Source organism: Anoplopoma fimbria, chromosome 18, assembly GCF_027596085.1.
Source record: "Anoplopoma fimbria isolate UVic2021 breed Golden Eagle Sablefish chromosome 18, Afim_UVic_2022, whole genome shotgun sequence".
In the NCBI taxonomy this organism is placed as follows: domain Eukaryota; kingdom Metazoa; phylum Chordata; class Actinopteri; order Perciformes; family Anoplopomatidae; genus Anoplopoma; species Anoplopoma fimbria.
This window is the reverse complement of record NC_072466.1, coordinates 2,678,303-2,693,047: the sequence shown is the minus strand read 5'-3', so window position 1 is coordinate 2,693,047 and position 14,745 is coordinate 2,678,303. Positions and strand designations below refer to the sequence as shown.

Genomic DNA, 14,745 nt, shown 5'->3' with positions numbered 1-14,745 from the left:
TCAAAGTGATTACGTCAGGTGAGACTTAAAATGGGGGCGGGGCCACAACTATTTAACAGGGGAATAAAACACACAATGGAGGCTGCGCTTACATGCCACTTTAGTATGAAAATAAGCTTAAGAAAAACAAATCCTCTCCACAGAAACAAAGCTCAGCAGTGTGGAACAACTGTGACAGCCTGGTTGGGTTTGGACCCCAGAGCAGAGACAGGACGCCGGTGTATATATACAACAAAGAGTTTATTAAGAATGTTATCAAAAAACACAAAGGGGAGGCAGGAGGCTGCTGGATGGCTCGCACATGGAGGCACCATGGAGCAAACAAACAAAAGGCGGTTGGAGAAACTCACCAAAACCTGCCAACACAAAAAGCACGAGTGAGAACAAGATTTCAAAAAACACACAAAGGCAACACTATGCGATCTAGCTGTCAGCTCTACCCAACAAAACGGAATTATCTGGCACTGAGGTGGAGTTGATGCCAAGCATATATAGTCTCAGGCTGATGACTTGATTGAGAAGAAAAAGGGGAGAAAAAGAAAAAAGGGAGGGGAAGAACTACAACAACAAAATACAACTAGGGACAAAACCAAAACCTAACAACAACACTATTAAAGCAGCAACAAGCAGTTATGGCATCTGTTTCCTTCATTGTTGGACCAGCGAATTTAGGACTATCACAGACCTTTTTTTTTTTTTTTTTTTTTTTTTTTTTTTTTTTAGGATTCAGTGTTGTTTCACCTCCATTCAGCAATGTGAGTGGCATGGACCCCGCAGGGTGAAGGTATGCGCCGGTCTATATAGCCTTGGTGACGTCATGGCTGTGTCACAGGGACTCCCTGGGGTTCCCGTTGCTCTCGTTCAATGAGGCACCAGTGTTGTAGTTTGAACCAAATCTCACACTCGGGTGAGATATTGACGCCTGATTTGGCTTGGCGCAGTTTGAACCAAGTGAGGCTTTCTTCTTACATGTAGGCGGGGCGGCTGTGGCGTAGTGGAGAGCAAGGTAGTTCTCCAATCAGAGGGTCGGTGGTTCGATACCCGGCTTCGGCAGTCGATGTGTCCTTGGGCAAGACACTTAACCCCAAGTTGCTCCCGAAGGCTTGCCATCGGTGTGGACTGGATGATGAATGTTAGTTAGAGTCTGATGGTGGCACCTTGATGGTAGCCTGTCATCAGTGTGTGAATGGGTGAATGATATGTAATATACTACTGATTGTAAGTCGCTTTGGATAAAAGCGTCTGCTAAATGACTGTAATGTAATGTAATGTAGGCCTCTGTCTTTGTTCAGCCCACATGGTGAAGGCCCAACACCACACCCATGCATTCACACACCTACGCAACAGATTTGACTGATTGTTATTTACTACTGACTTGTTATTTACTATTAGTGTCATGATTTAAATAAATAACTTATTATTTGCCTTCAGCACACATCTCCCTTTCTTTTGTCATGGCTTCGAGCCAGGTCGTGACACAATCCAATTTGCATACATGTGTAGAAGATAATGGTGGACATCCTTTTGAGGCCAAAACGTGAACACATCCATGAGATTAGTGGGGATTTTGGAAGTGTGGGAGCCAAGTAGAACACGCAGACTCCACAGAATTTCCAAGCATCAACAATCAGACTGACACACCTTATGAGAGAGCAGACTATACAATGAACCACACCACTGTTTTCTTATCACTTTAACTCAAGTCAATAAGGTGTAACCTTTGCTTCACATGTTTGCAGTGTTACCAGATCTGCTTTCTATCAGACCACAAAAAGCACAATATCAGATAATGAAAGTCTATCTCCTTCTTTCTCTAAGGCAGGGGTTCCCAAAGTGTTGATGACTGAGTGCCAATTTAGGGAGCCAGCATATGGTTGATGGCTGCACAGGCAGATGCACAGTAAGGCAATTGCAGAATCAAAGACTCAGTGCTGTCGCTAGCTGTGTGTCAGAGAGACAAAAGCAGACTATTGTACGCAATGTTTCTGTAAGTTCAAAATAATTAAAACGTCAACGTTAGGAAAGAAGCTTTTGAAAGGCTCTGTGGCTGTTATCAGGTAACATTTATTTCTACAATCAACACTTGAAATGATGAAGGCACTTGCAAATGACAAGGTAGTACTGTTAGGGGCTCTGGTGGTCCTGCTACTTGTCCACCTTGCTTCAGCTACCAGGAAAAAAGGAAGGAACATCCAGGATCCTGTATATATGTTAATGTATATTGGATTTATATTTCGTAAAAGTTATTAAACTCGGCTTTGTAAAGAAAGGACAATTCAGGATGAAAGGTGACTGAGAACAAAGTTGAAAACCTATTATACAACTTTGATTATGATGATCGTTGCCACCAATGTGATGTGAGATCAGTTGAGGTTGGCTAAAATTTAGTCTAGTACAGTTGATCATTTACCAAGGTTTACAATATCCAGGTAAAAGTTACATTTAAGCAGGGTCACTACATTAAGAAGGTCAGAGTCAAGGTTTGTGTGAATACTTGGCCGTAAGCCCTCAACCTAGTTTCTGTCATATCTGTAGTGAGCAGGATGGTAACTGCTGCTAAAGCTTTCCAGTCCGTCCATCTTTCAGTCTTTGTTGAAATTGTTGTAGAAAACATCATTTTGTACACTTTTGTTTGAAGTGCTGTTGAATTGTATTGCAATATAATTAGGATTTATTTTTCCTGACTGCACTCCAGTGCAGGAGTGTACAGGCAAAGTGAGAACATGCAGATTCCACAGAGAAATTCTTAGAATCAACAATCAAACTGAGACAATTCAAGAGGGAGCAGACTATACAATGACCACGCCACTGTTTCTTATTCCTGTAACTCAAGTTAATGAGGTGTAACCTTTGCTTCACATGTTTGCAGTGCGACCAATTCTGCTTGCTATCATGCTGTAAACCACGATAAGTACAATATCAAGTCTATCAGCCCTACTGTAAGGCCTTTGTTTGATACAGAGTGCTGCTGATCATGTTATCACTCATAATAGCAAATATAACCATACAATGTCCCTCTCACACTAAAGCAGGGGTTCCTAAAGTTTTGATGACTGAGTGCCAATTTTGGGACCAAGCATCAGTGTTAGCCACAGGATTTTCAATACTATGGTTGGGGGACCTTGGACCCTCCATTGGGGTCCAATGAACATGCTCCCCAGAAGAATATTTAAGCCAAATGCAATAATCTTGACGATGATATTTGTCCGCTGAGTTATCAATATTTGATGTACATATTAGACTATCCAGGTGGTAAACAACAAGTTGTATTTCCATCTCTATTCTAACATTTTCAAAAGTAGAGTATTGCAATATACGGAGATATGTATCCTGTCGTATTGTATCGCAATATATCGCGATATATTGTATTGTGATACGTGTATCAATACATATTGTGAGGTGCCAATACACAGCCCTAATTAAAATGATTGACAGATTGATGAATCAATATAATTGGCACACCCACCCATTGAAAAGTGTACAAATATTTTTAATTCATTATTGAACTTTGGCGGAACAAAATAGACTTTGGCGGGCCGCCATCTAGACAATTCTGGAGCACGTGTAGCTTTGTAAATGACTAAAACAAATACTTTTGAAATTTAATCTAAGGCCATTTAGGTACCTCCACGTCCCACTGGATGGTGCTCTTAAGCCCACCGGTTGGCTCTAAGGTATATATTAGACATTTTTCTATCCTTCTACATATTCGCTGCCTACACCAAAACCCCAGAATATAGCCCCCTGCACCCTGAGCCTTATCCGTTGTAAGACCTATAGACGATGTGTCCAAAATTGATGGATTGATGGATTGCTTAACTGGCTTATTTCAATAGCGTCAATTTAACTCTATGCTGCTGTAAGCCTGCAAATTTCCCCGCTGCGGGACTAATAAAGGATTATCTTATCTTATCTTATCTTATCTTATCTTAGGCTGAGCTCAGTTATATCAGGTTACAAAAGCAAACATGTGACTTTAAAAATCTGTTAATGTTCTGGAGCAGCAAAAACAGAAACATTTATTTTACATTTTTATGACAATTAATGACTTTTTAGTTTCAATCCATCGACCACACCAATCCTGTCCGCTGTTTAACAGAAAATGTTAAAGAGCCTGAATCTAAAACTAACAGACGGGATCATGTCCAGTCAAACTTTAACTTGCTTGTCCCTTCAACCTCTATACAGACTAAGTCACTTGGAAGATATGGCTTTTAAGATAACAAAAGTGCAAACCAGCCTCATTAAAGTCAAACAACAAAAAAGTTTTTGAACAACAATTTACTGTTTTTTTAGGGGATGAACTTTCCATATTAGCCCCACCCTTGGGCTGGGCTGTTTCCCTCACTGGCAGCTACAAAAGGCATATCTCAATACCCAAACCCTCACTGAGCAAAAGGCAGCAGGATCAGACACTTATTTTGTTGGTACACTGGCAAGGACACTTTTTCTTTTAAAGTCATGGGGATATTCGATCTGGTTCTCCAGTCCTGCAGCTCTACCTCCCTGTTTGGGGCTCTGTTGGTCCTGCTGCTCCTCTACCTTGTCTCCTCTTCCAGCTTCAGCTCCCAGGAGGACAGGAAGGAACCTCCAGGACCAACACCACTTCCCCTACTCGGGAACCTGCTGCAGCTTGACCTCAAGAGACCCTACATCACACTACTGAAGGTAAGGCAGTGCCGTAAGAGAAGCTTCCTCGTAGGGTAGTTTGTTGTTTCTGCCTCTTGGTCAGCTCTCTCATCCTGTTTTCTGTCTCCTGGGTGCGTCTTATATCACACAATGCAATGACATTATGCTGCTGTTCTTAGCTTTCCAAGAAATATGGATCAGTGTTCACCTTCTATTTGGGACCCGAAAAAGTGGTGGTCCTTGCTGGATACAAGACAGTGAAGGAGGCACTTGTCAATCATGCTGAAGAGTTTGGAGACAGACAACCAATGCAAATTGCAACTGACTATAATAACGGACATGGTAAAAAAATGACTTTTCCAAAACACTTTCTTCTTTACAGCCTTTGCCCACAATGCACTAACTTGTCAACATATTTTGCTCAACTACTCTTTCTCAGGGGTTATATGGTCCAACGGGGATTCGTGGAAAGACATGAGGCGCTTTGCTTTGACGAACCTGAGAGACTTTGGGATGGGAAAGAGGGCATGTGAGGACAAAATCATTGAGGAATGTGACCAACTCATTCAAGTGTTTAAGAAACATAAAGGTAAATATCATATTACAACCAACAGCATGACAAGTAACATTTAGTCAATCTTTGTGTTTTAGATTTTTTCCTGTTTCCCTTGTTGCAGGAGAAGCTTTTGATACAACCCAACCAATAAACTACGCAGTCTCCAATATTATCTGCTCCATTGTGTATGGCAACAGATTTGAATATGATGATCCAGAGTTTACATCCCTGGTAGATCGAACAAACAGAAACATTCAACTTCTGGGCTCCCCGTCAGTACAGGTGTCCTTTCTTTTTTATTAAGCTTAGACTTGTAGCATTGTGAATATCCTATACATAATACAATAATAATATTCCATACTGTTCTATATATATATATATAAATATAATATTGTGTATTTTTTTATTTATTTTTTGAACAGTTGTATAACCTGTTCCCATGGATCGGTAAATGGCTTGCCGACAAAAAAGAAATCCATAGTTTGTTGTCCGCTAACAAAAAACAGAACATGCAGCTGTTCAGTCGTCTGAAGGAGACCCTCAACCCACAGATGTGCAGAGGCTTTGTGGACGCATTTCTAGCCCGAAAGCAAAATCTGGAGGTTGGGAAATGTATCATCATCTATCAAAATTGCTATTATGCTCATTGTTATTAAGGTTTAGTCTTAACAAAGGAGTGTGTTGTAGTGTACAGTTTCAACTGAAGTAATCCAACATCTTTAAAAATAATATATTTCCAATTGACATAAGCTGTTTGTGGGTTGTAAAAAAAGACTGTACATAGACTCCATTGATGGTAAACATGATATCCAATTGTTGTGTGCCTGGCAGAATAATACTCTGAATGTTAGTTAAGTATGGGTAGCAAGTATTGCTGGCTTTTTTCGAACAATGGCTGATGTAAATACAAGTTTTCTCTCAATATGTACAGTCACCTACTAGAAAGGCTATTTAGCTAAATGATGCTAATCCCACCATGCGTTGGTCCTACACTATTTGCAGAATAGAATCTCTTCGTCTTCGGTCATTAGCAATGTTTCTGTACATCTCTCTAATATTTTGGCCTTGCAGCTGAGGTGATTAGCAGAGGGCTTCGCTAAACTCTCAGCCACATTTTCGCTCCAGAGATTCCCAGTCGGCAATGTATGTCACGTAGTTGCATCTTTGTTTGATTAACTGCACTGATTCATTACCTGCAGGAATCTGGGATTACCAACAGTCATTTCCACAATGACAACCTTATGCAGACAGTTCTCCATCTCTTTGCTGCTGGCACTGACACAACAGCAACCACACTGAGATGGGGACTTCTTTTTATGGCCAAGAATCCAAAAATACAAGGCAAGGAGATCAAGATCCCCACAATTGTCATACAGCAAACCAACACAAAATGAATCTTCATAAAAACAAAAACTTTTTCATTTTCCAGACCAGGTCCAGGAGGAGGTGAGCAGGGTGATAGGAAGTCGTCAAGTGCAGGTTGAAGACAGGAAGAACCTGCCCTTCACCGACGCCGTCATCCATGAGACACAGAGACTGGCCAGCATCGCCCCCATGGCAATTCCTCACAAAACGAGCCAAGACACCACTTTCCAGGGTCACTTCATTAAGAAGGTCAGACTGAACAAATAACAAGTATGGACGACCCAACCTGACTTGGAGGAATTGATTATGTAGTTAGAAAAATTGTTGAAAGTCAATAAATTAAATATCCTATTCAAATTCTAATAATAACATAAGGTGGTAAAATAAGTTTTATTTTTAATATATATATTTTTTTTTATGTGCCATTTTCTTTTATTAGGTGTATCTATTTGTATCAGAATCCATTTCATATTTTATATCTAATCAATTGCAGTAAGAAGACATCAGGTGCTCATGTTGAACCCGACTGGACAAAGTTCATGAAACAATCATTAACAGGGAGGTGATTGCGCAAATGTAAATGTAAATAAAAATCTTCTCTCTTATATAATTTAAGTTTAACTTCATACATATGCTTCTGATTGACATTTTACAAAAGCCTGCAGAATTAACAATCACAATCAGGGAAATTGTCTCTCAATTTATGTTCAATGTCCTTATGATATAAATCTCAGTTATCTCAAAAAAAACCATTTGTACGCCTGGTCTGAAGTATTCCTGAGGTTCACACATTCTGGTATTCATAAAGGACAACCCTACGCTGAGTAGGGTTGTCCTTTATGAATACCAGTTCATGATTGGAAAAGGTGTTTACATTTTGAACATACATATGAATTTAAAAATCTGGTTCCAGGTGCTCCAATGTCAACTATTAAAGTATTGATTTTCAAACTTGAATTTGCTAAATTTCAATCCGGGTCAACCTTAATCAGATAAATAATGACACTTAATTACACAGAGATGGAGCTGTCTGGCCCACTGGTGGTGTTGTAAACTCCTCCAACTTTTGAAATGCGTTTTCATTTATTTATAACTTCAAGTCCTGTTTGCTCCTCCATACAGAGCTGCATGTTCAGCATGTAAACTTAATTATTCCCGTCTGCACTATTCTTTAAGTAGGTTGAAAAGAACACTATTGCTTGTAATATAGAAAACTTCAATTTCTATATTTTCAACAGGGAACCACAGTATATCCTCTCTTGATATCTGTCCTGTATGATGAGACTGAGTGGGAGAAGCCGCACAGCTTTTATCCTGCTCACTTCCTGGACAAAGACGGGAAATTTGTCAAGCGAGACGCCTTCATGCCTTTTTCTGCAGGTTGGTGAATTCAGCCATAACTTCTTCATATTCACTTTTTTTGCAGATGAGCTGAAAATGTTCATTTGCTTTCACTCCCAGGCCGCAGAGTTTGTCTCGGGGAGAGTCTGGCCAGGATGGAGCTCTTCCTCTTCTTCACCACCTTCCTGCAACATTTTCATTTCACTCCCCCTCATGGAGTGTCAGAGGATGAGCTGGATCTGACTCCTCGCGTGGGCTTCACCCTCAACCCTTCACCCCACAAACTGAGGGCCGTTCCCTGTATGTGAGCAGCTGCCCGCTTGGCCCACTGTCATGACTTCAACTCAGTTACGGTCAAGAGAGCAGATTATTATTTGAACATCGTTATATTGTAGGTAGTGCAACAGCACTGAATATGTTCAACATCAATCATGTAAGAAGCATGACTCGTTATAAATGCAGATCAGACCAAGTAAAGGGTTAGTTCTTTTGCTGGGCCTCAAACATAATTTGGATTGACAGCAGATCAACGATTCAACGTTGGAGCCAAAAATCAAACTAAGCCTTCAAAACAGAATTAAAGACTTATTTTTATAGCTGTAAAATACTGTCAGCCTCCTGAAATCTATGTGCTGACCTCGAACATGAGGAAGTGTAGAGCTTGAAGATTTAAAAAGTAGTTTAACAGTACTGAATCACTCATGTCTCAGCTATTATTATATATCACAAATATTTATATATTTATATTATTTTGACAAATGTGTTTCGAAAGAAAAGCAATGTCCACTGCCAGTGGGTTTTCCAGTCCATGAAGCGCTAACTTCTTGGATCGTACATTAGTCGTAAGAAGATGGTGGTGGTTAATGGGTATACAACGCCACGGGCTTCAACATTAAGGGGAAGAGATTGGTTTTGGTTAAATATTGATGCATATGCTTCTTGATGTTTTCAACGATTTACCAATATGATGGTGCTTCCCTAATCTTTTTATATTTTCTAAGATCATTTTTTTGGTCTTTTTTTGCTTTTGTAGCTGAAGATTGAAGAGGTGTGAGAGAGAGAGAGAGAGAGAGAGAGAGAGAGAGAGAGAGAGAGAGAGAGAGAGAGGGTGGCTCACACAAAGCAGAGGGCCACAGGTAGAACTCAAACCTGGGCCGCTGTGATAAGCACTCAGCTTTAGTACATGGGCAAACATGTAGCGAGTCCCTTTTACTTTTGACAAGCAAAACACACACAATGGAGAAAGATTTTCATTTGAATCTCTTTACTGGATACATAGCGGTGCTGTTGACACAAAATTACAACAAAATATAATGCCTCAATCGGCAAAACAACATAAAAAAAACAGTAAGTCAGGCATGCAGTCCAACACCATAAAATGCTGAAGCCCACCTTTTGATGCCACAATATGCTAACATTTCAATAACGTAATTATTTTTGGTTGCAAAACTTAACATCTGGATTTAATGTACACAAAGAGGATTGTAATGCTGGGCAGCTTTTTCTTCTGTCAATAAACAAACAAACAACAGTTGTCTCGCCTACAAAGACGATCAATAAGAACTTGGATAGGGAACAACCATGCTTCCAATTTAATTAATGGGTTTTGTCTTTTTAAAATCCTAAACTAATAAGTGATAGAACACTGAGCCTGACCAACAGCGTGCAGTCAAATAGAACCACCATCAACAGACTAGAAACAATGTTTGATCAGAAAACAGTCCACTCCCGAACAGACAGACAAACACTTTTGACAGCAGGAAATATGAATTTGTCATCATGCAAAGTTTAATTTCCTCTAATTTATTCTTGGATTGCTGACATAGCTGTAGATGCAGTTGGGAACATCGCCTGCTTCAGTCCTCACCAGAGTATCGATTGTAGAATATGTCGCGTCCTCCTCTTTGACCTGGATGACACACACCAGAGGTTTTGTATGATTCACGCCATTGACTTTAAAATGATCTATATTTACAGTAAAAAAAAAATAGACTCCACTGCCAAAAGGATATGGACACCCACACCCATATGTTAAACATCTCATTGCAAAATTAAAGTATTGATACTTAGGATGAGGTTGAAGTCTTTTCTACTGTTTCTTATTGCTTATTTATAATACTTTTTGTTTTTTCATTTTTTTTTTTATCTTGTCTTTCTTCTACTATGTCTCTTGTGTGCACTTTACTCTATGCTGCTGTAAGCCTGCAAATTTCCCCCTGCCGGACTAATAAAGGATTATCTTATCTTATCTTATCTTATCTTATCTTATCTTATCTTATCTTATCTTATCTTATCTTATCTTATCTTATCTTATCTTAAGTCAGGACTCTGTGCAGGAAAGCAAAGTTCTTCCACACCAAACTGGGAAAATCTATGTTTTAATGGGGCTGGTTTTGTGCGTGGAGTCACAATTATGTTGAAACATGTTGAAAGGGTCTATCCAAATATTTAGCCATAAAATGATGAACACAAAAATGTCTGAAATTATCTCTCAGGCTGTAGCATTAACATTTCAAATCAGTGTTGCAAAATACGGGGGTGTTGCCAACGGGTATTTAACACACTGTTTAAAAATGACCTAAAAAATATGTGGGATCATACTTTTGGCAGTATGGACTAAGTTATACATCTGTGGGTTAATAAAATAGATTTCATATCTGTACTGCAAAACAAATCTTAGATTAAGCCATAAAAAGAGGTAGAAAAAACAAAAGCTGGATGAATAGAGTGTATCAGGTCACTTACATTCATGTAAAGAGGGGCCTGTTGATTAGCTTGGCTATCAGTCGCATAGGTCAGATTACTCTCTGGCTCATCCTGAGTGCAAACAAAATAGTGGTTTATAAAGTACAAAGTGCAAACTGTTTGTCTGTATTAATCACCTCCCATAGTGTTTCTGAACCTCATATGAAATTGGCACTAAGGGTTAGGGTAAGTTCAGTTTTCTCTTTGGTGTTGTCTTGTTTGATTTAATTTCCCCGGCATTCATCAGACATGAAGCTGACACAATGAAATCACTGAGATGGTGATTCTTTCTCTTAATCATCCAGTAAAGGATACATAATAATTATAACATAACTGCTAAAATGTCTGCTAACCAAACTCCAAATATGTGGATTTACTTTAAAAAAAAAAACGAGGATTCACTCAAATGAAATGGATAGCTCTGAATAGATTGTTGTAACTGACTAATGTTATCCAGATAGATTGGTATTCATGCATCATCTCTACTGCTGAATATTGGATTGTCCCGAGGCCCCTTTAATAATTAAATAAGTGCATTTAAAAAAAGCATATAAAATAAGTTTGAGATATAACTCAATTGGGATCTTGTGATTGTTTCATATGAAAATGCATTTTACTCACAGCGTGTTCGGTCGGTCTCTCAACATCTGGAACAAAAAATTTAATTTCAAATGATTAGTCTTCAAATATCATTATTTTGTACATGATAGAATTCATTATATTATTCCAGCTGAAAACGTCAAAAAACTATCAACAGCGGCAGATGCTACCCTGAATTTTGCTGTAATACTGTTTTGTTTTCTTTGTCATGTTATTCTTGACTTGCAAATGGGCTTCAACCGTAGACTGTATATACGAAGTGGACGTAGTCATCTTGACGTCACCCATTGGTTTGTGGACCGATGTTATGAGCCTTGAAGCCTTGACATCTTGACTTTTTGCAACTGCTGAATGGAAGTGACCATATTTGGACTGAGGAGGAGTGACGTAGAGACGCCGTGTACGTCTCTGGTGTCGACCTGTCAATCCTGAGGTGGCCCCGCCCTAAAGCATCCCCTGCTTTATGGTCTGTTTGACTCTAAATGGAGCATCATTTACTAAATGAACATCATGCTGTATTGAAGAAGACTTGAAACTAGAGATTGAGACCATAAACTCATGTTTACAATGTTTACTGAGGGAATAAATCAAGAGAGAAGTAGAGTCATTTTCTCATAGACTTCTATACAACCAGAGGAGTCGCCCCCTGATGGACACTAGAGAGAATGCAGCTTTAAGTCATTTCTGCATTGACTTCACTCGGCAGAACCAGGGTTTGCCGCCTGGCTACAACTGCATTTCGTTGTGCATCCAGTGTCCTGATATACGAATAATTAACTATTACAACTATGCTATCTATTTATTTTCACTAAATACATTTTCTGAATCCCATATAATTAAGTGGAACGACTACCAGTCACATATAACAAGAAATACCATGCACTAATATCCTTACATCTATCGATACAGGGCTCAATGTGACAGCTTATATCATATCATATATCCTATGTAGGTCACGTTATAGTGCAGTAGATCTGTTTTACTGACCCTCTGTCACTTTGGCTCTCTTCCTGTATTTGATGACAACTGCAACCATGACAGCCAGGACTACCACGGCCACGACCACGGCTCCAATGATGATCATGTGATCAGCAGGGACATCTGTGGTGGGAAATGTAATTCATCACAAAATATGCAATTCACTTGTTTGAAAAAATGTGACCCTCCCTCCTAAAAAACTCATCTGAAGACTCATTAGTTGATGATTACATAACTAATCTGATACCATGTTGTCTCACCCGGATCAGAGGTTTTACCACCTGTGAAGTCAGGTGTGTATTCAGCCTCTATCTCCACACGGTTCTGATCAACAAACTGGCAGGTGTATCTCCTGGTGTGGCCGCTCTGACGCTTCACAGTCAGAACAGAGACACAGTTCGTCTGTCTGAGGAAACTGTAGCCGACGCCTTCATCAAGCAGCACAGATCCCGTCTCATCCACCCAGCGGAGGCTGTCCTGAAGACAGTGAAAGACGTCGATGTATCTCCACAGAGTGCACTCTAATGTGACTTCACCGTCCCTCTTTGGATCAGCGTCTGGTGGAGATGGAGAGACTGAGAGGAAACAAGTGAGTTAGGGGCCGTACACATGTCGTCTTGTGAAATGACTTTTCATGGAAATGACACTCACTAGTCAGAACGTTTGTAAATATATGTTCATCCAGATTAACGTCCCTCCCCAGTCGACAGGTGTAGTAACCAGCATCCTGAGCTGTGATGTTCTGAATGACCAAAGAGCACTCTGTGTCCAAACTCAGCCTGGACGCTTGGGCTGAGCTACTTGCAACAATTCCATTCTCAACTAAAGGGAATACACGATATTGATTTATGCTGCGAAGCCATGAAACCAAGGAGCATGTTGGACCAGTGGGTGATGCATCGGCACACCGCAGAGCGGCATCCTCTCCACTCCTGAAGAAGAGAGAGGTGTCCGTTCTACTGATAACCGCTGGAGAGAAAAGAACACATATTCTGTAAAATGAGACATTACAAATAAAATCATCTGCATGGAGACAGTAATTATCATTTATGTATCTACAACTCAGACAATATGAAAAGACAAATGTTTAATCAGATCAAATCAAATCTGCACATCTGATGTTAGTGTTTTTGTTTCTTGTGCACTTGTATTATTCTGTACACTGTACTAACTTCTTTAAGTTATAATGTAACACAGAACAAAGAGCAAACTGACATTTGATCATTACACTTGTCAACTTTTATGTCCTTCACATCTGCATATACATAAATTGAATATACATTTCATATAAAATAATAACAGACTCTTGTCTCAGACAACCGTTGGCTCATTTTTACAGCTCTCATCAAAGCTCATCAAAAGGGCCTCTCGATGTAGGCTTGTTCCTGGTAGAAGTTTTCACACTAGCCTTTATTTTAATCTAATACAAATCTCACATTTCTGTAAAATGATGGTTAACGTTTGAATAATAAACAGGTTTACCTTGAAACTGAAGCACAAAAGTAAGGATTAATCCCAGTAAACCTTTGGTGTCCATTCTTTATCAGCAGACGGACGTCGTGTGTGTCTTTCCTTCTTCTCTGCTACAGATCTGTGTGTGATGATGCTGTTTCCTTTTTGTGGTTGACTTACTGAGAAAAAGAATGACTTGAGAAACAGCTTCCCCTGTCAGCTGGCCTTTCACAAGCACCACAGACTAAAGTTAGAGTTACGTCACTTCTATGTGCCTTAAAAGATGTGTTGAACAAACTACAGTTTGAATATAATAAAGTTTGAATATTACAAAGAATCATCATTTTATGAGCATTTTACTTCTTTGCTTTGATATACTTATTCAACAGAATGACTTAAATTGAACTGATAGTTTTTAATTATTGAAGGTACATTTAAAGTAAGTCTTCCTCAAAATATACCCATGGCAGTTTCTGTATTCATTTTCTCACTATGTACCAAATTAACTTGATTTCTTATCTCTATGTTGCTCACCATACAGAGTGATGGAAATGTTGTCGTTGTCCATTTTGTCATTTCCATGTTGTAAGCAAAGGAGGAAGTGTCATGTTTGGTACAAAGCCAACCGCAGAATAACAAGACGAAGAGACGACAGTCAATGCTGGCAGCTCTGTGAGCACGTGGTGCTTTGAGCTAAATGCTAACTCGTCTTAGTTTAGCGTGTTAGCACGCCATCATAAGCAGGAAACACAAATGACTAGGATGATGGAAATGTCATTAGTTTTGCATGTAAAACCAAAACACTGGACAAAGTTTTGACCTGATGAAGGCACCAGATAAATAATCAGTGGGATTCATCCTCTGGGGAACATGATTGTACAACATTTTACACCAATCTGTCCAGTAGATGTTGAGAACAAAACTTGAAAATACAACTGCACTGCACATCACTTTTACAATAGCGAGCACAACAGGTAACATTTATTGATAACAAATTGATTTACAGAAATAAACCCAACTAAAATGGAAGCATGGACATCATGGTCTCTAAGGCCAAAATAATAAACAAAACCCACACT

At 39.4% G+C, this 14,745-nt stretch overlaps 2 protein-coding genes across 3 annotated transcripts; one reads left to right on the top strand and one right to left on the bottom strand.

Annotated features, from left to right (window-relative positions):
* The first annotated feature begins 4,438 nt into the window (after positions 1 to 4,438).
* Positions 4,439 to 8,595, top strand: LOC129106747 (cytochrome P450 2K1-like). Its single transcript, XM_054617962.1, has 9 exons — positions 4,439 to 4,668; positions 4,809 to 4,971; positions 5,069 to 5,218; positions 5,307 to 5,467; positions 5,608 to 5,787; positions 6,385 to 6,526; positions 6,615 to 6,799; positions 7,789 to 7,930; positions 8,012 to 8,595. The coding sequence occupies exons 1-9, from the start codon at positions 4,462 to 4,464 to the stop codon at positions 8,197 to 8,199; spliced, it is 1,518 nt and encodes a 505-aa protein (XP_054473937.1). The 5' UTR covers positions 4,439 to 4,461; the 3' UTR covers positions 8,200 to 8,595.
* Positions 8,596 to 9,026: 431 nt separating this feature from the next.
* On the bottom strand, positions 9,027 to 13,866 carry LOC129107336 (uncharacterized). 2 transcript variants are annotated; one of them, XM_054618796.1, is made up of 7 exons: positions 13,697 to 13,866; positions 12,866 to 13,183; positions 12,475 to 12,789; positions 12,224 to 12,337; positions 11,258 to 11,283; positions 10,637 to 10,708; positions 9,027 to 9,800 (listed from the first exon to the last, which is right to left on the bottom strand). In XM_054618796.1, exons 1-7 carry the CDS (start codon positions 13,749 to 13,751, stop codon positions 9,690 to 9,692), a joined length of 1,011 nt encoding a protein of 336 aa, XP_054474771.1. In that variant the 5' UTR covers positions 13,752 to 13,866; the 3' UTR covers positions 9,027 to 9,689. The 2 variants fall into 2 exon arrangements, with proteins under 2 accessions (XP_054474771.1, XP_054474773.1); XM_054618798.1 differs by lacking the exon at positions 10,637 to 10,708.
* Positions 13,867 to 14,745: the final 879 nt, after the last annotated feature.